The sequence below is a fragment of the Anopheles stephensi genome, chromosome 3, assembly GCF_013141755.1.
Source record: "Anopheles stephensi strain Indian chromosome 3, UCI_ANSTEP_V1.0, whole genome shotgun sequence".
NCBI classification, from domain to species: Eukaryota; Metazoa; Arthropoda; class Insecta; order Diptera; family Culicidae; genus Anopheles; species Anopheles stephensi.
Window position 1 is genome coordinate 81,354,725 of NC_050203.1, and position 23,946 is coordinate 81,378,670.

Below are 23,946 nucleotides of genomic sequence, written 5' to 3' on the forward strand. Positions count from 1 at the left end.
GTAAAACAAAGATAGAAGCAATACTACGTTCGCTTTTAGTACAATATTAAAGAGGCTGGCAGTAAATGGACTTTAACAACAAAAACTCCTATCGCTTAGATATCCAAAGACAATGGCCGACCCTCCCTGCAGGGGAGCACTGCCATCGATAAGTTAGGTTCCAGTTCTGACCGTTACAAGCCAGCAGCAGCATGAACAAACCCTTTTTCGGAACGTCCACAATCTTTCATTCCAACGTGAAAGTCGTTTCAACTTTTACGACTTACGCTACGGTAACCTGTACAACGCGGGTGGTGTACATTTTACGATGACAACAAACCGTTCTGGAGGACTACCAACAGACCATTTGCATTCCGTTCGTGCGTACTTTATGAGCGCTGGAGCTGGTTTGCATCTTTCCCTCACTAACGCGATATGGCGTTCGACGTATGTATCGGAGCAATTAATCTTCACCTTGGAATTGAAAAAGGGGAAATGGGAATCCAAATTCCAAAGTTTAGCTTTGGGCGCAGGCGGTGGTGGTGGTTCTGTTTGATAAATTTTCCCCAAAACGGTTGTCACGTGCCACCACTCGATATTTTGCTCAGCCGCGAACTGTCCTTATGTCCTTGGAGGGTTTTGCGCGAACCATCCTGTGGTACGCTACGTGAAATTTGCCGTGGAACTGTAGAAGTTCATTAGAGGTTAGTTGCGAGCGGGAACAATCGCATATCTAGAACCCGAGACGAGAGTCCTAGACAAGTCACTTGAGGATGCGGTCGAGGGTTGTCGATTGTGGGCTGAGCTCTTTATCCAATTGTGCGGTTGAGCCAGCGTCGTTTGGAGGAGTTGAATAACAGATTTTTAGCACACATCCACACCCCCAGGCCGGGTCGAGGATGCTCACTTCCGTAGAAATAAAATGAGCAATAATAGACCAATTCGTACGCAAAACGGTTGCATGTGATGCCTCTTGAGTTAAGCGGGGAAGTGCTGAGTGTTTGCCGTCGCTCAGCATGGGGCCGATTGAGACGTGGCTGGTGTTATCTAGACAGCTAGGTTCAAACGAAACCTCAATAAAGCAAACTCGTTATGAGACGACGAGTTGCTTAGAATTTTTAGAACAAATGCGTGGTCCAATTGGTTCTGGCTCAAGCAGAACACATTGCCTGACATTTGTTTGCCTTCCATACGATGTCTCCAATTCGTCACGGTGAGTCGTTCCAGAGCGTCTGGCGCTTTAATATGCAAGAAGTACAACCAATTGGTCCGTGCAGGGGTAAACTGGATTAACGGCATGATCAGATAAGCAAAAATAAATAGTTCAATAATATGAAAACTCAAAAACCACGCCAAGGACTCCAGGGAGTATTGAACCACATATTCTAAACCAGTCAAAGTAGTACAAATGACAGCTCGAATCTACTAATCTGATAACTCAGTATCATTATCATATTCCACATGAAAATCTCCCCTTCTCTCCCTTCAAGGATAACCCATCCATAGCTCGTTAATGAAGTCCTTAAGCCCTCGAAACCGAACCGAACCCCCCAAAAACAAACTCTGTCACGCAATTCACTCAATTTTTTTTTGGGGCTCTCTCTTTTTACACTTTTGGAACTTTCGATTGGAGTTTTGTGTTTAATAAACTTTTCGCGTTGAATATTCATTTTGCATTCATCATGAAGCGCATAAAACTGGGCGCCAGTGTACGGATTGGACTCCCACACCGAAGGGAGTTGGAGTTATATTTTTAGAAGAGCCAACCCGATCGTTTCCGGTCGGTTAAGAGTTGCGTAGCGTTTTTTTGTGGCTGTTGGTATTTGCGAAGTACCATTAAAAGGTAAATTAGCGTACACCCTATCTCGGTTCGGTATGCTGCAGGTTCATATCTGGCTGATCGCAGGTGATTTCGCGGTCCTGCGGTATTGGATTGGATGGATGGAACGGGTCCTCACTCTAGCGCACCAAATCCTTCTCTCCAAAACCGAACCCAGCCGAATGCCTGACCGATTGACGTTAAGAGTTAATTTATTCCAATTTTGCGATCACATTTTCCACACATTTCGCTGGCTCCATGGCTGGAAGCAGTCGGTGGCTCGAGATTTCCATTTTAATACGTTTCCATATTCATCGCCACGCAATTCGATAGCGAAATATTTCATGCTTATCTTTTTTGGCCCTTTTTTCGTCGGAGCTAGCGGCTTTAGCGGGCCCGATTGCGTTTATATGCACGGAGCTGGACCGAATCGTTTTGATGGTTTACATTTACATTGTTTGGCACTTTTATTGGTGGTGCTGGTAGTGATTCGCGAATGTGTTATCAAGACTAAACTAGTTCCCGCTTTTGTCGAACTCAAGACCGCTTGAGTTGTAGTTCTACCTTCCAACTGCTAGTAATTTACAGGTGGTAGTGTCTTTTCTAGCCACAGCCATGGGTCCCGGATATTGAAGGGTCTTGGGGTGATGATTTACGCCAAAAGTCAATTAAGCACACACTTGGGAATGTATCTCCAGGACCAGGTCCACCCTTTCGGACGCCATGATAATGCTCTCTCGGTTCCCTTTATTCCGCTGTATTCACGCTCGTATCGGTTCCGTTCGGCCAGACTTGGACTGGGATGGACTTTCCGATTAGGGGCCAGGATAAGATTGGACAGGATTCTCATCACCATAATAAGTATTGCTTTTGATTCTTTCCGAGCCCGCTGACCAACAGGTTTCCTTTCGCTCTTTGACTAAAAGCTTAATCAACTATCCTCATTTCGGGGCTACCTCCGGACATTGACTAGACGGGGTGACCATAGTGGCGCATTCGTGCAAACTATCAGAACGTAGGTGAAGAAACAAATGGACTTCCTTGATGCGGGAATGAGTATAATTTATTGTTACAGCTAATGAAAAGTAGCAATTAATTTTTGGTCTAGCGGCGAGCGAGCGTACCCAGAAGCGCTTCCATTATGGTGATAGAAACAATCTGCTATTATTTATGGTTATTATGGCAAAGTTGGTAGTAAACATTTACAGTTTATAGCAAACACGGAGTTCCGGCTCCAGTGGAGACTATCCTCGGGGTATAAATATATTAGTCAGCTGAATACTTTGAATTTTATCCGTTCGTATCATTAATATTAAATTTCCAACCTTAAAACAACCACTGACGTCAGGTCCGCTGCATCGGAACTGCCACTAGCTTCTATTTATAATCATTGCTTTAGTTCTCCACATTGTTTACTACGTTGGTGCATCGTATATACGGGCAGAATCTCATTCGTGGAGGAATGCGCATCTAAGCAGTTAGGAACCTTGAACCGTCATCCCAAATTTGACGTTTCAGGGGCACATCTGTTAGTGGTTAGTATACTCACAAAGAACGAAAGTGAGAGAGATAGAGAGTATTTTTCTTAGTAAATAGTAATGGAACTGATATTGTGATTAATGACACTTAGTAAAGAGAGGGCTAGTAAAAGAGGGCTCATTTCGTTTATTAGGTAATAATTAGGCGATAGCTACTAACACGTATAAGTATCTAGTAGTAACAGGTATATTCTAGAGGCTTGGTTTCAATATACTCTATTTTTGCATTCCCGATCGATCGAAACTCAATAAAATCAGCTGAGCACTCAGCTATCCAGCAACTTTCTTGCAGGGAAATCGTCTACCCACCCAACGTCCCACACCCTTTGATGTGATGCCTTGACCGAGCAGGAATCGTGCCTTTCAAGCCGCTAGGAAAAACAAAACAATCCATCCCTTTCCAATCCATCCCGGGCTGTGAGCGGGTTGCCCGTGTGCGCTGAGAATATGGGTTGCGTTGGACTGGAACTCTGGCGACTGTGAATTGACCTTGACATAGTGAAAAGTGATCGTGTTGGGTTAGAAAGTACTGAAGGTTGTGGACGGTGATTTAATATGATCTTTTCGAGTTCTAATCATATTAGCATAGGCATAGGCTAGTCATATAAGACCACTATATCTAACAATGTACAGTACCCCGCTCAGTAGACCGCTGTCGCGCTTTACCTTGAATGCGTGACACAATGTGTGTCGGACCGTAAAATTTCCACTTTAATTGTGCTTTTCCATGCCTCGTTCGCAATTGCAACTTCTTTAAACGCATGAGATATGCAAATTATCGGTGAAACGCTAGTCAAGCTGGGTTGCGCGATTTTTGTCGCCACACGCAACCAATTTTGATGAGGCACAAGGTACGGGCCGTGCAAAAACTCTGTGCTCGGTAAATCTACGGTACGGCATGACCACCTTTCCACCTGGACTGACAAATCACACCAATTCTGTGGGTGAAGTGAGCTCGGTGAGGCCAGCTGGTTCAAGACTTTATCTTAACGAGAAGGGCATAAAGGGCGGCAAATTTGGCCTATGCACATCAGCTAGCTGGAGACTTTTGGGGCTTTTGATATAGCATGTGATATTTTATGGCAGAGCACCGGCGACGTTGACACGTCCGTGACCGTGTGCGGTTGTGTGTGTGTGTGGTGGACCATTTCCGGCGGAGAGATTAAGGCTAGAATAAGGCACGGGCTGTCCTTGAGAGACGATTATGATTTTCATAAAGAAGGCTTGAAATAAGCATTAGACATGACTTGCTTATCGAACTTCAAAAATAGCTACCTTATCGTTCTATAAGTCTTAATATTTTTATGTAAAATAATATTCTTCGTTTTGACAAATTACATTTAACCCTTCAAGTGTTCGTTTCGATTTGTCATTGGCCACAAGCCTTGATGTGAACCTTCAATCCTTCTTTTACACACACACACATACACTTATCGAAGCGAAAGTGAAACCAGTGGTTGAATTTAAATTTTCACCTGCTTCTGTTACCACCCCCAGCAACCCCCCCCCCTCACACCCTCCCACCACCCTTCCAGTTTGATTCCCACTGCGATCCCGCCAGGTGAATATGGGCTCGTTCGCCATTTTCACGCGGAAGTACTTGTTGCCTCGCAAACCGGTAGTGGCCGCATTAGCGCCGGCATAAATTCCTCCACAGTTTTCCTTTCCAGCTTTTCCGCACCAGACGGGCCGAGCGTAGCGTAGTGGTGGTCGTAGTTTGTTTTTCCGCAAGACGAAATACGACACAGGCGAAAAGAAGGGCGGCGAATAAGAGCAAAACCGACCCGGGAAAACCAAATAACACATTTGCCACGGCGGTTCGCCGGTGTATTATTGTGTACAGCGGTGTACACAAGGTGTATTGATTTTTGAAATTTATCGATTTATGCACTTAAGGGCCGGCCTGTTTTTTGTCTGCACCGTCCCGGTGGTCATCGCGATCTGGGAAAAATCTGGGAAAACGTCTGGTGGCGGTAAGGTAACGTTTGTGTGACGCTTTAAGAAAAGCGAAGGGAAGCTTTAAGAAGGAAATTTAATATGAAGTGAAAAAGGATTAACAGGATTAAGGCTTGTGGAAACGGGGGAAAACAGGTAGGATTGAACGCTTTGAATTTTCCAACAAGAATCGAGTGGGGAATGTTCCAATAAGAATCGAGAGCAGAGTTATTAAAATTGTTTTATTATCCACTTGTTTATTTATGCAATTTTAATGTTAAAGTAAATAGTTTATCAACTCCAAAGGCAAAACCATAAGAAAATGTTCTACAATTTCTATTAACTACTCCATTTCTGTCCACCACAGTGCATAGTGAACGGTGTACATGGAGAAAAAAGTGGGCGGAGCTAAGCCTTCTGCTCATAGAATCATCAAAACAAAGAGAAGATATAGCAGAGAGAGAGAGAAAGAATTTTGTTTACTCTCAGCGGACACAATGTAAGTGCGATAAGAACCCAAACGAAGGTTTTTTTTGTACTACTTACTGGCAAAAAAATTCAACAAAAATGGTATGTAAAGCCATGAAGAGATGTACTGTATCATGTTGAAATTCTTCACTAGAATAAAATAATTCATTGGTTCTTTTCATTACACCAAATACTAAGAATCCATGATAAAATGTTTTAAATAATGAAAAGAGTCGTCTTTTTATTATTCTACACATTATAAAGTGCAACAATTTAGTTGGAAAATTCCCTCACATTGTTTTATTTTGCTTGCTTCCTCCTGCTATCAGACTCACCAGCGGCTATTAATAATCGACAGCACCATTTATCGATCAAGGTCGAAATTAATAACAGTGCTTTTCTTTTCACCGCTCCAAACAAACAAAAAACAAAACACTACTCCCTGCGAGTCCGAGTGTTCGATTATTTCGGATTTCGGAGGGTGAGTTTGCAGTGGTTTTCATCTTCTTACGCCGGTGCTTTCCCGATGGTGCGGTTTCACTTGGCTTAGCTACCGTGCTAATACAGGAAATCAATATGCAAAAACGCAACCACGACGTCGGCCAGGTGAAAGTGAGAAAATAATAATAACGCAACGGCTGAAGGAATCGAAATCCGTGTACAAAACAGAAACCGTACGATGATGGTGGTGGTCGTCGATCGAAATCGTCCTGATCGATGGAGAAGTGAAAAAGCGTTCGAAATTGCTGGAGGAAATTTGTGTGTTTTTTTAGTTTCATACACAAAAAGAGGCACAGAAGCTGTAAGGATAGTGATTTTGTTGGACTGTTTACTCTTTTATAGCAGCCAATAATAAAAAAGGAATTACAGGAAGATGATAGAAGATAGGAGAAGATGTCGTTACTTTTGGCAAGTGTAATAAGACATAAGCATCACTTGACTTCAGTAACCTTTTAAGGCAAGGTTCTCAGATGATATCACAATTGCAACAATTAATTTCACACATTCAAGTCAACAGCTGCAGGGAAGACTAGCGACAAACACGTATGATTTCTATCAACTCTTATTTTAAATAAAGGGATACCAATTTTTAGCATATGAGAAACAAAATAATAATTCAAAATTCTGTTAAAAACATTTACGTTGAACGATCGTTTTTAGGTAAAAGTTCTATAATATCACTGTCTAGCAGTTCGACGAACTGATTACATTTATTGAAGCTAGTTATTTAATTCAGACTGCTGAATTGGTTGAGTGAAGTTATGTGCTCCTTTTATGATATCATCTGAGAGCGTTCCTCCGTATGGATTCTGAAAATGAAAACTGAATTTCCTGAAGAAAAATTACCTTTTAAATAATATTTTTTAATTATACGACGAGAAAAATGTCATGTGGCCTCATGACAATATAATTTATTTAAAAAAAATCACTTTTAATTTGATGCAAACGATTTTCCATCCGTTTGTGTTTGCTCCCCGGACCGTATCATGCTTAATCAAAGTGTGAAAAATTATCATGCCATTATTTATTGCAATCGCTCATCGGAACCGCAACAAATTGCGCCGTGTATTCCTTTCACAGCGAGATGCGATTTTTCACAACCGATTGGCCCATTCGGGCTCCACACATTTCCACCATGACCGCACATTGACTATTCAACTGAAATTGAACTCTTTTCATGCATAAACCACATCACTCTGTGACACGACGGTACCCTGTGCACCTCGGTTGGACACACTTTTTTTTATTTAATACTGTAGCTGGTTTTTAATTGTTTTTTTGGTTGCTATTTTCCCCAGGTTGGTCAACAATCGAATTATCCACCCGTAAGCAGCTCATTAAAAGCGTTACTCATTTTCCACGGTAAGATGGGGTTTTTTCAGGTGGCAGAATGGCTGGTGCAGCTTTCTTGGTGTCGCGTAAATTGTAGCCCGTTTCGGTCATGGCTCGATTAACCCACCTAGCAGCTTAGATGGTTTAGTTTATGATACTATATGCTAATTTTACTCTCTCTCTCTCTCTCTCGCTCTCTCTCTCTCTCTCTCTCTCTCGCTTGCCGATTCGGTTCGGCTGCGGAATTGTTTACATTCCATCAGTGAAACAATCCTCCCCGATTTTCCAAAGCCAAAAGAAAAGCAGGTGAACCGAAAATTCCATTCCAAATCCACTTGCTCATAAATGTCAAATTATGTCGTGTGTCGAGCGGGTGGGGAAAGTTGCGGAAAACAGGGGGCTGCTTATTTTCCTTCTAGAGTGATGAAAAAATAGAAAGTGTTTCTAGACAAGAGAGCTGGTGAAAAAAAGGAATCTAAATTTTGTGACAAATAACGAAGGAGAGCTTCAAGACAGGTGTATGTGTGTGTGTGTGTGTGGAAAAAGCTCATTTGCAACGGTCAAGCGAAAGGGCCAGGGCAGGGAAATCTTGATTTTCACGACTCGCAAACGGTCGTCAGGTATTTAAGGGCAACTTTTCATTACGCTTTATGGTGGCGTTAGAAGCGAGAAATGGAAAAAAAGGTAAAGAAGCACCCGCAACAGGATTGGATGACTTTCTTCGGGTTTTGGGGTTTAAGAGTGTTTGCGTGATGCCTTCGTGTTTGTGATGCTTTCATTCCGTCACCAATTTCCTTCGGAGTGAAGATCAAATTAAGTGGTTCTTTTTGTTGTCGCCGTTGTTGGGTGGTCAATTGAGTTAGCTACCGTTCGTATTTGTTTTCAAACGCTCGATGTCCTCGAAAAAAGGGGAGAAGGAAAAGAGCGAAAACGAAGAAACATCGAGATCATTAATGCGATGACCGGATTTATGCGATACCCGGTTCAAGAAGGACTGGCACGGTCACGTCATGTCGTTATCCTGCGCGGTTTATAGATCCAGCGAGCTCGATGGCAAGCCCTGAAATGTCATCCATTATCGGGACAATTGTGACTGGATCGGTCTGTTAGTGTGTGTGTGTGCTGTAAAATATAAACAAGATTGTACAAATATATTACAAAAAAGGTGGACTAATGCAATAGTTTTAGTTTTTGATTCTGATTTAAATATTGAAATTCGTATTTTTAAGAACTACCAGGCGCCTCCATTCATACGTTTAGTGTTAAGTACTTTTCTACGAGCTACCAGGCGCCTCCATTAAATTGTTTGTGTTAAGTAATAATTTATGATTTAAGTTAAAAATTAAACAAACATGGATCCATACAATTTTAACAGATAAAAGGAGAAAGTACATTTATAGTTATATAGTCTATCACACCACCGGTAAGAAAACTGATGACCAAAAAGTCAAAATTTTATCTCCGAATCTCAGCTGAGTGGTGCCAAAAATAGCTCCATCCAAACGAATAGTGAAACGTACGTGCTGCTGCACTAGTATATCGCTAGTTTTTCCAACAACAACAGCAACAACAATTATAACAACACTGGCGCGAAAGCCATACGTCGGCCAAGGCCTCCGTCGAGTCTGATTCGGGGTTCCGCTTCGCTCGTGTAAGTCTCACACACATGTGCGTCACATGTGTGTTTGCGATGGGTGACGCTTGGGTCTAAGCGTCTTCATCCGATTGGAAAGTGGTGAAGAAAAGTGCACAAACATTGTAAAATAAGCAGAAAAAACCTACCTAAACCTGGCTCAACCATTTTCCGGCTTGACAAAAATATAGAATAACGAAAACGAAATAGTGATCTCGAAAAGCTGTTAAATATTTAAATAATATGTTATTTTTCTCAGATTAAAATTGAACTGTTATTCAATTTAAATAAATTTCTATGTAAATTTCCATTATCGTTTTTACTACTTACATATCTTCCTCAAATCCTTCACTCCACGCCTTCAAATTACAGACAAGCGAAGGGTAACAAAGGCCTCTTAATTATGAGGAATTGAATGAACCCAAGAGTATCCATTCCCCATCTGAAAGGCTGAGCAACAGAGAAAGAGAACGTTACAATGTTCGCGAGCGAAGTAAAATAGTTTCCCACCACACACACCCCCCCAGAGCACAGAGAAGACTAAGGAAAAGCAGAAAACAAAACAAGTTGTTCCGAAGTTTTCCGAAGTCCGTTCAAGAGAGTGACAGAAGGGTAGTACGGGTCCAAGCAAGGAAAAAAAGATGTCGTCCAATTCAAAACCAAAAATTGTTTTAAAAAATCCAAAAATTTTGAGTCATCCATTTCGTACTATACAACTGGTGTCACTGTGTGTGTGCTCTAGTCGGGATTTTTTTTCGTTTAATCCGTTTACTCTATTCCTACACTATCGGCACGCTCATCGGGTTGGACCACCCGACATGAACACCATACAGTCAAACACGCGGACCTCCGACGAGCCGCAACAGCAAAGAACAAAAAAAAAAACCGCTGGCAAGCACTCCACGGTCCGGGTGAATCGAGTCGGACGATCAGTCGTCGCGAATACTCGCCACCAGTAGCAGCAGCAGCAGTAGCAGTAACCGTTCTGCGCGCCGAAAGACCGAGTGTCGTTGTCCCTTCCGAACTATTGCATCCAGCACGCTCCCCCCGCCTTTTTATCCACACACACATACACACAGTAAGCCGAGGAAAGTTTACTTCCCACGTGGGCCGAGGTAGTATGGTGAGCGGTTTCTACTGAGGGTTATTTTTTTATGTTGTTGGCTGTTATTCATTCACACCAAACCCCACCGCTGGGGAGGAAGATTTTTGTGTGTAGCCGTTGTGTGATGCCGTGGCCCCATAGACCACGGTCCGGGACAGTAGTGAACGATCCATCCAACGGACAGGAGCACCAGACCGTAGTAGCAACCGGCTGCTCGTAGCTTGTGAGTGAAATGGGAGCGTGATTTGCCTTTCGCGAAACCACATTTAATTAGCAGTTTTGGGAGTTTTCGGACGTTGTGTGTTTGATGCGTTTGAAGTGCGTGTGGAAACTTGGAAAACAACCTCGGTTGATAAATGAAGCATCTGTGATGCAACGGTGTTGAAGAATAAAGCAATAAATACTAAAAACAATTAATAAATTAAAAAAGGAGATAAGAACAAGTGAATACTAAACATCGTTATAGTGAACTAGCGATAGTGGACCACAAATTAAAAATACACCGAGAGAGTTTAGTAGCTCAAGCTTCCATCTCTGAGCTGTCGTAACTGACAGCTCGCAATGTTTACATTTGTTTTGGAATCACCTGTCAAACAGAATTCTCCGAGTATCTCCAAAAGAGCATAGTACATCTTGAGTGATCTTTATCCGAAGTGATTTCTTGTGTGCAAAAGATTCAATATCTCGTAATGACCTTCGGATCCCACAAGTGACACTTCCAAGAAAACTGCAGTCAGTACCAAGCAAACCACTTCAACTGTGCAGCTGTGCGTCAGGATGCGGTCCAAGTCTGTCGCTCGACGATTCGCTCAAGGTAAGTGAGCCAAGATCTAATATCTCGAGAACAGAACCAGCGCGTAATGACATAAGCAATGCATTCGGAGAGCGAATAACGGTTCAAATTGAACCCGGGTTTTGAAGCTGTAAGCGCTGTTGCCTAGCGTTCTTATCAAGCTAAGCGATAAGTGCGCATTAGTGATGGATGGATGGAGAAATGTTGTTCTAGTTCTAGTGGCGTTTGTTTATGCTCTCGTAAATTACACGCTGATGAATAATGTTTTCGAACGGTCGCTTGTTCTATTGCAATGCCTTAAATCAACGAATGTGGTCACATTCCTTTACAGAAATATTATCATAACTCTTGGTTAAAAAGAATCAATATATATTCAATTTCCTGTCCAAAGGAACAAGGACTCTGCCACGAATATTGCATTGTTCCATCTTTCCAAAAGCAAAAAGGACAATTTCTTACCATGTCCACTCACGATCAATATCATTATGCTGTCCGAAATGACGCCAACTCGGTGTCTTTATGGCTGACCCACAGTAAGACACACGTAAAAACGCAAAGAAAAGCACAACCAAACTACACGAACACCGGATGCGGACAGTCGATTAGAAGTGTCCTGTCGCATGTCCGCATGTGCCAAATGGCCCACCGCAGCGCGCTCGCCAGGGCCAGCCATTGGTGTGGTCCCATTGTCATATCACTAAACCCTCGCTCCACACCACCTGCTGTCCCAAATGACAATGCGCCCAGCAGTACGAAAAAGCGACCAATCACCGCTCAACTCAAGTGTTTTAGTTGCTGCCGCTTCAACTAAAACTGTGGTAGCTTCCAGACGACGACGACGACGTTGTCCACGACGACGACCGACCGACCGATGATGGTAATGGATGTGACACAGAAAAAAGGGACATTCGCATAGCAGCGAAATCGCTTAACCTCCTCCCACTGGCCCCAGTGTCCTCGGGCCTCGCCGGTTTCATTACCCTTCTTGAATGAGGGGGGTTTTTTGGGATATGATAAGAAGTACCACGGAGGAGCTCACGAAAGACGCAATCACTGCGCTAATGGAACATCGGCACTGCGGGAGGGTTGTTCCGAAAGGAGCTGTGGCGGTGGAGATCTCGTATCTAGATAACAATTGACAAGTGAAATAAGTTAATATTCTTACATGCTTAAGGGGAAAGCAAAGCAAGGGGACGTACCTCGAAGGACATGACATGCAATCATATCATACTTGCTCACGCGCAAGACCACAACACTGGTAGGGAACACGAGTGTATCGTTGCCTTTTTTTTTGTTGTTGTTCGGTGGTGGTTGAACCGGAAACACATGAAGAGAGGAAGCCGAAAGGGGACGACGGACTTCCGGCCAAAACGGTTCACCTGGATCGTGTGTGGATCGTCAGCGAGTTATGGTGCGGTTGTCATAATTTTTCCAAAAGACCTGCCTGAGTGTCCTGAGGTGAAGGTCCGCATGAGCGTTCCCCGGTTCGCCTTAATGGGTACGATAAATATTTTTACTGTTTTATGTGTCTCGGGTCACGAGAGTGTCGATAAGCTGAGGAATCGATGAGATCCTAAAGTCCTTAAAGGCGTGTTGGATGTAAAGATTCGAATGTTAGTAGTCAAGAAAGTGTCGCTCACGGAACTAATGGGTCCATGAATCTTGAAGAACGCAACTTGAGAGATTCAGAAAGAATTCATGTCCTTTGCAGTAAATCTAGACACAGACATAGGCTAGAGTCACAAAGGTCTCTATAAGTTAAAGACCCAAAGAGTTCCCCATACCTCCAAGAAGTTTGGAGTTGTCCAAGCACAGATAGTATTTAAATACAGAAGTAGTCATCACAGTAAATCTGGACATGAACCCCCTCCAATGATTCTCCTCCTATGCTCTGGTCCTACCCAAAGTGAGCAATAATTATTGCCCTGCATCGTTATCGACGTTGTTTTAGGTTCACCGAAGACTAATGGACGGTCGTCGGACGCCTCCAATAAAAACGGGCGCCATCGTTAATACCGGTGCTCCGGTGTCTATGTCCCGATGTCCTGAATTCGGTGCAGTCCGCCGTCCTCGAGGTGCTTCCAAATCACAGTCTACACAGGGCGTCAGGTCGTTGGGTTGGGAGGTTGAGTGGACAGTAGCCGGGAATTTTTATGGGCGCCATTTAGGCCCATTCCAATCGTGTTTCTCCATTCGACCGTTCGTCGCGTTCCGTTCCTGTCTCTCGAAGAAGTTACTGTTATTGCGCCGGCATGCCGGTGTCCGATCGGGGAGCTGCAGGAAGGTCCCACCGAAGGTCCAGTTTCTTCCGTTTTTACCAGTGTTCTTATCGTATCAGTCACCCGGAGCAAGACAACAGCGGTGACCGGAGGAAAAGACAGCGTCAGCGTCGTTAATAAACTGCGGCGTATAACGTCACATGCATCTTGTGGGTGCCTGGGTGGAAATAAAAATGACCCCAAGTCTTGACGGGCCGGCCTTGGCTGGACCGGTGGTAGTGTCCCTCGTGCGATGAGAGATAATAAAGGAGCACGGGCAGGCGGGAAGGTAAACCGGATGTTAGGTTTTTTGATGGGTTATAGGCTCAGGTGACTAGAGCTTTGCTTCGGTTCGCTCCGCGCAGTGGACAGTCGATAGTCGATCCTGGTTTTGTCCCCTCTTGTTAAGCACCTTTTTATGGTAAACAGTCAGCGGGCTCTCGTCCTGCCACCCAACAGGACAACCAATAGGAACCAATTGTTTTAATTTATCATTCGGAGTTTTCGGTTCGGGCACTCGCCGTCGTCGTTAGGACCCGTGCAGACATTCAGGCGCGTAGCACCCCTTTTCATCATAAACGGGAAGTACCGCCCGAAATGTTCATCGTAGCTCCCACCCTCGCTCGCTCTCTCTTTCTTTTGTGTCATAAAATTTATGATTACATAAAAACGATCGCGTTCCAAAAGCGTGGAGACGGGATTTCGTTGGACGGGCGTTGGACATGCGGGGCTCCTTTGCTTCCAGCCTTTCCATTTCCATGTGCCGTACAAGTGCATGACGTTGTATGTGAATATTGGTCCGTTTTATGATGATGGCCCCGGTCCTGATCTTAGCTCCCGCCCGAGGGTGGGAATTGTCCTGTCAACTGTCACACGAGGGCCACCACGAACACGAACGTGGTAGAGTGTCCTTTTACTGCCATTTCTTTATTGCTGGCTGCGTATACATTAGAAAACACACTCCCACACGGGAGTCACCACTGTCTTTCCCTCTGGGCGCACGGGGCGCACATCAATCTTCGAGCCGGGTTTCGAGGGCTAGCAGAAGGAATCGTTTCGTGCCCGTGAGTAAGCTCGCACGGATTGCTTCTTCTTGTGTGTGTGTGTGTGTGTGTGTGTGTGTGTGTGTGGCAACACGCAATACCGTAACGGGAGGAGGTCGTCGGGGCGATTCGGTTGTGGTCGAGAAATCCCTGAGTTGCCGCCCTCCTTGTCAGGAGCGCAAGCATTAATTGGCGAAAAGGTTGGGGATGGCGAGCAGATGCCCGGGTGCAGATAAAAACTTTATTTATGACTTTGATTACACGATATTGAAATGTAGCGAGTTTATGTGGTAGCGGTGAACCGGCGTGAATTTCTAATGCCTTCATCTTTTTTTATGAAGGGGCTGACGGTGAGCCTCATTTGCGCTAGCGTGTTGTGGTGGCTTTGGCGCATTTTGTTAAGCGCCTGCAAGCGAACTGTCAACCTGACACTGTTGGTGGCGCTGTCAAAGTTGCGGTTGCGGATTGGCGTTAGTAGCGCGCTAACGAACGAACGATCGTTTGCGACGATATTGGCAATAAATTGAATCCGTGTTGTTAAAAATGTGTCAAAATTTGGCTTTTATCTTTGATTTATTCATTACTCAGCAGTGTGTACTTCAAGAGGGTTTGAGTAAATCGCCAAGCACGTGCTAACCTTGAGCAGTATTTTGTTATGCCCACAAGCGAAACAGAATGATCATGAACAATGCCCGGGTGCAGATGGGCGTGGGTCTTGTGCCGTGCAGCCAGCAGTCACATCATCATCATCTTCGCCGTGGTCGGTGTCGATCGGTGTCAGTGGGTGATGATTATTTTTAGCCCGTAAGATTTATGAGTAGGTGATCGTAAAGTGTGCACTTTTTGGCGGTCACCACTAACCCACCAGCAGAGCACAGAGAGATCCAGACACGTGTTTCGGTAGTTGCGAATGCACCAAAAATACTACATCAAACCCGATCTTGCCCGCTCGATCTATGTCTGGGCCGAGCTGTTTTCACGTAAGCTTCATTCCTTACGCCCCAACGATGCGAGTTGCAGTTCAAAAAAGATCACCTTTTAGCGGGAAATGGCGTCATTTTTCGTGCGATAAAGAGAGAGAAACCAGCATTGTACTAGCCGCTGTGGGAAAGTAAATGGCAAATCTTCAAATAAACAGCTCAACTGCAACTGCTACTAGAACAAATCGGTTTCTTTGGATCGCTGTTTTTTGTTGTAGCGGTGCATTTTCGGAAAGGAAAAATAACATTACTTTAATTTAAGCGGGCGAAGGCTACCGATCCTTTGCTCTGGGAAAGGGAAAAGGAGAACCACCAATCGCATGCTGGCAGCGCTTTGGACCGACTGTGGCCACATTTAAAACGATTCACTGTTTTCGTTGCATTTTGCCCAGCGGTGTAAGGCTATAAAAAGAGGTGAAAATAAAATTAGTGTTTTATTTGAACATTCATTAGTGTGTCGTTTAAACATTCACATTTCGGTAGATTTGTCGTTATATTTGTAGATTTTATTTTAACCCGATGGTGACACTAGCAGCCGCATTTGCTGACCAGCGTCGAAGGCAACCGGGAACTTTCCGCTTGTAATGGAGTTGGGTAATGGCGTTGGAAAATTTTCCGCTAGATGATGTGTATGTGTGTGGTGCTCACGTACCAAACGGGCAAGTAATTTTTGATATTTGTGTCCACAATTTTCCCATGCTCAAAAGTTGTGCATTTTAATTGCGTTAGTTTTCGTGATTTCGGATAGGCGATGGAAGTTACTTTGTTGGTTCTTGGAAAAGTGCAAGTACTATAGTGCTTTATTTAACAGGTTTGGTTTTCATTAAAACAGGGCATTTTTTATTAGTTGTTTGAGGTGAGTTTCCATACAAATAATTAAGAGGGACTACAAAATATTGTAACTCGAACCTCTTCTGATCTAGTAACCTTGTGAACCTGTAGCAATATCTTTATGGTGGGACCTCATCTGACGTAGTGTACTATGAGCCTAAGTTATTAAATCTAAAAATCTTAAAGAAAACATGCATGTATGATGGCAAATCTTCAAGATAGTATGAATAAAATGCTATTACGGTTTGGTGGGAGAAATATAAAATTAATAGTGTAGCGCATATTATATTAAAAAAGCCTAGAATAAAAAATATTGGAATGTTTTGACATTAACACAATTATTTTGAAAAAAAAAATCTTTACCACAAAGATATTATTTACTCTACGTTGTTGGTCAAACCTTCTAGGAAATAATTGTTTTCAAGGAAAGCTCATCAAACCAAGTACTAAGGAGAAACCTGTCGTGATCAGTTCACGGTACAAGCGGAACAGGACACGAGGGGCAAAAATGACCGCTTGCATGTCATCATCATTATCATGCATACACGAACCGAATGCATCTTGTTCGTGGCAAACCTCGTCCAGCACGAAAACAGTCTTTACCCGCAGTCGTCGGAAAATTACCTTATGGAAATCATATTTTTCCTAACGCTGTGCTTGCACACCGAAGGAAAACTTCCTTCCTGTGTGTTCTGGGAATTGTGAACAAAATGCACCAAAAGCCGCGGGCTAGCGCACCTGCGAAGACAGTGAAGAAAATCAATAGCCACATTTAGCATGGGGCTTTACAAGACTGACCAAAACCACGACGACCAATCGTGATGCCATTTTCTGGACCGATGGGCGTCGCTGGTTGCGCACGACAAGACACGACACACACTTCCTGCTTTGCGAGAGCTTTAGCCGTGGTTTGTGTGTGTGTGTGTACTTTATAGTTCGTTATGCATATTTCCTCCGCTGCACGTAATGCATGGAGTACCTGCAGTCATCAAATTGCACAAACACGAAATGATACTTGCCGGCTTGCCGGTCCTGCTCCCGGTGGTTATGACCGTTTTTTACAACCGTGTTGAACATTGTTTTCAGTTTTCTTGAGCAAGCAGCGATAAATGGGAAAGCAAAGTGTATTAGTGCGTTGTCGTTAAGGGCAGCCCCACACATACTCGCAAGACAGTCCGAATGCATCCTGCGCGACGAGACGGGACTGTGATTAGCATTAGGTCATTTGCACACAGGATGGAAGGGCCGGCAGGTACAGCCATCTTATCTTCATGACTGAAAAATTACTGCACCGCCAAGGACCTGTTCAAACGCCCTCCTTGCGTATCGCTTCCTTAATTCTTATTATCATCGTCACGCTCTTCCCAGTCCACGAAGGATGGCCCAAGGCAACGGTGCACTGGTGCACCAGGTAGTGCAGTAGTGGCGTGTCACGGTTAAGTATTCAATTCCTAGTCTTCATTATCATCATTAAAACCATCATCATCATCATCATCATAATCGTCATCGCTATTATTGTCAGGAAGGTTTTCACATTATCATTAAGAGGACGTTGCTGTCGTCTGGTCGTTGTTGTATCCAAGCAAGGCGATCGTTTGCCGTGGAGTGTTTGTTCATTAAAATTCTAAGAAAAAACGGGAATCATAATCATTAAAATAAATTGTTTTAACCTGGTCGGTTGATAAATGGATAGCGCGTTTAGGGTTGGTTGGGTGCAAAGAAGGCCCACTAATGCACTTGTTGTTTGCGGGTGTGGGTTTTTGCGTGAAAATGGTGCTCATCAAGGTGAAGTGGTAGGTCGGTAGGAACTTCTTGAGGCTCTGCACTTGGGAACAGTAGGAAGTGCAGTAATGAGAACGACACTGTAGATGTGCTCGTCTGTGCATTGAACTGTGCCAGAGTGATATTAGAGATGTGTTAGCGATAGGGGCTACAACCTGCTGCAGAAGCTCTTTAGCCCTTCTTAGATTTTTTTTATTCGTTTTTTTATAGAGCCTCTCCTTCCTTAGATTGATCCCTTCGTTTTGCAATAGTTTATTACGGGCATCGCTATATCTCACTTTGAATGGCTAAAGAACATTAGAGGGTAGGACGACCATTGGTGGCATTCGTACGACATCACCAACCGAACGCAGTTTGGCGTGGAGAATTCGCATAATAAGTTTCGCATTGTCAACACATACGGGTCAAAAATGTTTCTCAGGGGATCTGAATATTGAAAGTGACTGAGAGGATTGTTTGAACAGTCCTAGTCCTAATCTCGGGCTGTCATTTCTGGATTACCCTTAGATGGATGGTAAGTCCGAGAAAGGAGGCGGTCTGGATAGGAGTCTAGAGGGTGATCTAGAGGGTGATCTCCATCCTGAGGAGTTCTGCCGTCTTTTCAATCCTTAGATACATAAAAAGATACTCTACTATTCGTTATTTCGTATGCCAAAATTTAACATGACTTATGACGTATTGGTCCACAAAGTTTCCTACTCATATTCCCTGATGGTCCTATCTCATAGGTCCCAAGTAGATGCAGTTCCTTGCGGATAACAAAGGGGCTTGAAGGTTTCTATTCCATTGCTCATGGCATGTGATACACGATCAAATTATTCCTTATCATAGCACGCAGCAATAATGTTTTGATTCGTTCAACTCTTCACAAAAAGCCCGAAACAATTAGGCTTAGGCTACTATTTGATGTCTAGAATAAACCTTTCACCAGGAAAGAATAGTGAATTTTTTATATTCAACTTTCCATACACATAACCTCAAAAAACACACACACACTCTCACAAAAAAACTCGTTCTTAAAAAGGGGTTCCTGGGTTTTTTTCTTGGACCATGCTTTTTAAAGGCAATGGAAGCATTCTTTCTTCGATTGATTTGAACAGTTCAGTTGTGCGCAGTTTGTCCGAGAAGTGGCACTTTGTGCTGAAGAACTCCGTTTCGCCTACCCCATATGAGGTTTGCCCGAGTGGGCATTCAAAAGTCCAGGGCCAATTTTTGTGAAGGTACGCTCGACAGGATAGCGAACACTTGAGAATGCGTCGGTTTTACATCCTATTGGCTTGATGGACGGATGACGGTAGCCACCGAACCAAAGCCATCAATGCGAGAAAACTCTCTTGACAAATGTATGTGCAAACATACATGTGTGGTGGAAACAGCTTCTCGGCTTATTATGGCGACCATTGTGGAGTATAGGAAAACCCCGTTGGATAGCTTTGATGGTCAGTTGCATTGGTTGCACAGGAGAAAGTAGTAAGTGGGTTCTGGACTCTGGAGGAAAAAAATGAAAAAGAAAACTAGTAAGGAAAAACTCGATGAGGCAAATAAAGAAAAAAAAAATCCTGTGAAAAATGCATTCAAACAAAGAAGTTTCGGAGGAGCAAGAGTAATAGCAGTTGTAAAAGTTGATCCCGATGCACCCTCGCCGCTCATTGTATAATCTTCTAATTAAATGCATAAATAAAGCATCATACCACCATTATGATTCTGCAAAAGTAAATAAGAGAAACTCGGGTGCGATTCTCTCTCTCTGTGTGTCCCTCTCTCTCTCTCTACTACTGGATGTAATAGAGATGGTGCCCAAACACTTCCAGCGATTGTTTTAACGTAGAATGGGTGTTTTTTTCCCCAGAAAAGTAAAGTTTTCTTTGTGTGCAGTTTTTCTTCCTGTGTTTCTCTCAAAACGATGGAAACTTTTCCCCCAGAAGGCTCCATTCCATAGAGAAAAAAAAACCAAACGAAATTGGTAAAATTCCCGATGAATTATTGATCTCCAAAAACGTCGGTCGCAAGTTGCGCATCGTGTCGCAAATGAGAAAGCGAAAGAAAATGGGAAAAGATATTACGCTGGCTTCCTAGAACCAATCGTTCGTTTTCCCACTCTGCAGATAGGAAACGATTGAAACAAAAGAAGAGGAAAATACATCACCAACCGAAAGGCGATTTTCATCCTGCGAGTGCGAGTTTTTAATTTCTTTTTCCTTTCGAATTTTCCTTATAACGATAGGTGGAAAGTCCACTGACATCCAGTTCACGAGCAGGAAAAAAAGCAGAGATATTAAAGGAAAGCTGAAGAAGAAGCAGCTGTTGTTTCAGAAGAATGATATAAACGTTTGCAGTTCGTGTGTGAAAATCGGTTTGAGGAAAATCTTGCAATTCGTTCTGGAGATTTTCCTCCAGCGAAGCTCATAACTTTGCTGTTAACTTTGCTTCCGCTCTTAGAAGTTACCAGCCTTCAATTAACTTTTCCCGAGTTTTCCATAACCCCCTAACCACCCACCCATCATGACCCCGGGTGGAAACTAAAAACCTCCCTTACTCTCTTAGGGCCGGGTAATAATTATCAATTTTAATTATCAAAAGATTTTCACACACATAATTTGCGTCCCCTGTTGTACCCGGTTTCGGGGAAAATCAGGCTTCCCACCACCCGGAAAATATGAGTTTTCTTCGGCTGTTGCTGCTGCTGCTACTACTACCGTTGGCCATAAAGATATGACAAGTGAATGGAAATAAACGTTTTGGTGCTGTGACGTCTAGGAAACGGCTTGGAAGAACGTGCCTTGAAGTCATACCTTCTTGCTCCGGATCGGGATCGATCAGCGAACGGTTGGCAACGGAGTAGTTTACAGCAGCTGCTACATCCCTTCAGCGCGACGTGAGGTTTCCCCGTTCCGCATCCGCACTAATTAGCCCTACCAAGCCGAGCCCAAGAATGATGCCGCACGCGTGCGAACGAACGAACGACCGAACGGCTTCAGAACGTTGGCAAGCTTCGGGCAGGGACATTCGCCCTCCGCCGGTGTCGTTTGTCTGTTTGGGTACCATTTTTTGTTTGCGTTGATCGTGACCGGAATTGTTCTACTGAGGTGCCTTTCAGCTGGCAAAATGAATATTCTTCATTTCGTTTAGCAAAGAAGCGAACGGAGCGGCGAACGAAATGTTCCACCATTTGTCTTAATAAGCGGTACCAGTGTGAAGAAGCTCTACCGGTTCCCCGGGTTTGGGACGGTGCGCGTTTCCCGTGCGAAGAGCCGAGAGTGACATTTGTGCGAGCAAATTAATTTGTTTATTATTATTCATAAATTTCGAGCGCGTGATTTTTAGCATCCACGGCATAGTGTGAAGCAAGTCTTGGAGAGTCTGCTTTTGGGGACTTCGAGATTGTACCACGGGAGCTCGGTAAATGATCTTTAGCTGGTCCTTTCCACCCGGTGAAGATATTTTCCATCATTTTCTTCCTCGGTAAGGATTCCGCAGGCAAGTGGAGGCTCTGGGTCGAGGCCTTGTTGTGGGTTTGATTTGGAGCGAGGGGTCAGAAGGGCCCACGTTCCCTAGAGCAGATTTGTAGCCTTTTATTCTGACGGTTATTGTTATTGGTAGGCATAATTCATTCGAAGGGTAGCGTTGATTTTTGATCGTTTGATTTGTCCTGGGGTGGTGGTTCGATTATATCGATGCTGGGGCTTTTGTCTGGATAATTAGTGCAGAAATCGAAGGATGATAGATAAAGTTTTTAATTAAAATATCTATAGCTAAGGAACTACAGGAATTTTGAATTATGTTTGGGTTGGTTTGTATTTTTCCTGTTTTCAAATTGATTCTAATATTCTCTCTTGTTTCTTTCGGAGTTTTTTTTAATTTATTTTTTGTATTATGTTTTGTTCAAATAACAAGATTTTTTATTCAAATTATCAGACTTTCTCCTTATATTCTTTTGTACTTGTGTTTCAATTTAGTTTATAATACACTTAATTTTATTTTTATTTTTATAAAATGTCTTTTAAATTATCTTTTTTTGAAGTTCTAATATGTACAAGAACAAACAATATTTATGATTAAATAAACACCAAAACCAAAACTCTTTCTTGTTACTTTCCACGTCAAACTCACACGCTCACACGTCCAGCGCTAGTTCAAAAAGTTAAATTAATTCTCGTGTCATCGATAATAACTTCGCTTCCCACATCTTTCACCGCGTTGTGCAGGATGAGCGATGTTTTTTCCCCACTTTGGCGTATCCTCCTCAATTGACTTTCTGTTTATCTACGCCCTTTCTTCCGGCGTACTGTAAATAGAGAAGGTGGAAAATTGCTTCCTCAGTATCTACCCATTTTCCGCCCCCATCCCCCCATTGATGGACAATATCGAGCAACACTTCTTGGGCAATGTGGAAAACCCGAAGCACCACGTTTCCCTCACCGTTATTGTATCACTTTGTAGCATTCAAGCACGATGGTTATCTTCCCTTCTCTGGGGGAAGTTCGAGTTTTCCACCGGGTGGAAAGAGGTGCTGCAGTAGTTGATGATACTTCACTTCCGGTGACAATTGCTGTATTCCTTCCGGTGGTTCTCGGTTCGTCGGCGAGGGTGTCGAGTGACATAATTGGTGTCTTTTGTAACGATTTCTGTTTGTTGTTTTTCGGTGGTTCGCTCAAACCCTCGGCCACAGCCGAACGAGGGCTCAATTAGGGCATGAACCTTTGGCCCGGGGTAATTGAAAGTGTCCTTGCTGCGGCAGCGGTGGTTAATAGCAGTAGATTGCGTGGTCGTGTGTCATCTTTCCGCGTTTGTGTTTATCATCGATTATCTGTAGTTAGGTGTAGCCATCGGGAAATAATTTACGTTTGCAGTGAAAGGGAAGCGAGTGAAGTAATTTGTGCTCGCTTGTTGCGCGCCTTAAAGTTAGCTTGATGAAGGGAGCATTACAGGTGTGTTACTATAAGCATAGAAATTTTTATGCTACAAAATTCATAATATAGAACCACAGTCTTCATAATAAAATCTTGTTTTAAAACTCCCTCATCATGATGGATGGCGGCATTCACAAAATCCTCACACAATAATACAAACGAAAGATAGCGAAAGCCAGACAGCTTCGCAATGCCAAAAAACGATTCCATTTCATTTTTGCAAATTTGAATTTATGTTTGGCGATAAATTCTCATTTAACTTGGTGAAGGGGACACGCTCGTGTGCTGCTGCCGCTTTGCATGCGGCGTGACATTTGTGGCTCACGCAGGGCTCTAGAGCAAGGATACATACGTGTTGGCATATGTGTAATGCTTGAAATTAAATTTGGAAACGTTCAACAGACAGTATATCTGAGCTTGGTTGACATTAATACCGTTCGATAAATCATTTATGGTGGAATATTGTACAATATTTCACTGACGGTGAATCAGTAACATTTTCGAATCGTTACAAGAGTTGCAATCGTTGCTTACTGTTTAGAATGACGCATTTAACAATCTTTTTAATTATAGTATTCATTTAAGTACATTTTCCGGTTCATCATAGGTAAGAAGTTGAGGTTTCTCCTACCTATATTTGCTATAGTCATTTAAAGGAATAAATTGCTCCAATAAATTAGAATCCTATTACGCTACTTGTCAATGGTCATAGTTCATTTCAATTCATTTTAATTCATTTTGAGCTTGTTCATTTGGTTTAACGTCATGTCTTTTCAATTGTTTATTTATCTGATTGGTCTTACATATTTTTATTTATTTTATCCTTTCAGTCCTTTATCCCCACTTTGGTTCTCTATATTATAAATCAGATTACGGAATCATTTTCAAATAATACTTTACTCCAATTTACCTACCTATTCGATAGGTGTTTAATATATCCTTCACACTCGTTCTACTCCATCCGAGAATAGAAAAAGATTACAAAAGCGGAGCAATACACAAAGTGCACGCACAACGTCCAAAGTTAAATCCACCTCAT

General features: G+C 43.1%; 1 protein-coding gene across 3 annotated transcripts in view; it reads left to right on the plus strand.

Annotated features, from left to right (window-relative positions):
* Positions 1–9,869: 9,869 nt before the first annotated feature.
* Positions 9,870–23,946, plus strand: part of LOC118513003 (transcription factor hamlet) — a 92,497-nt gene continuing 78,420 nt past the window's right edge. Inside the window, exons 1-2 of one of the 3 annotated variants that reach the window (XM_036058261.1) lie at positions 9,870–10,533; positions 10,908–11,124. In XM_036058261.1, coding sequence (XP_035914154.1) covers positions 11,088–11,124 — 37 coding nt within the window. In that variant the 5' untranslated portion in view covers positions 9,870–10,533; positions 10,908–11,087. Of the gene's footprint in view, positions 11,125–23,946 lie in introns of all 3 variants that reach the window. The other 2 variants (XM_036058260.1, XM_036058263.1) reach the window with 2 other exon arrangements.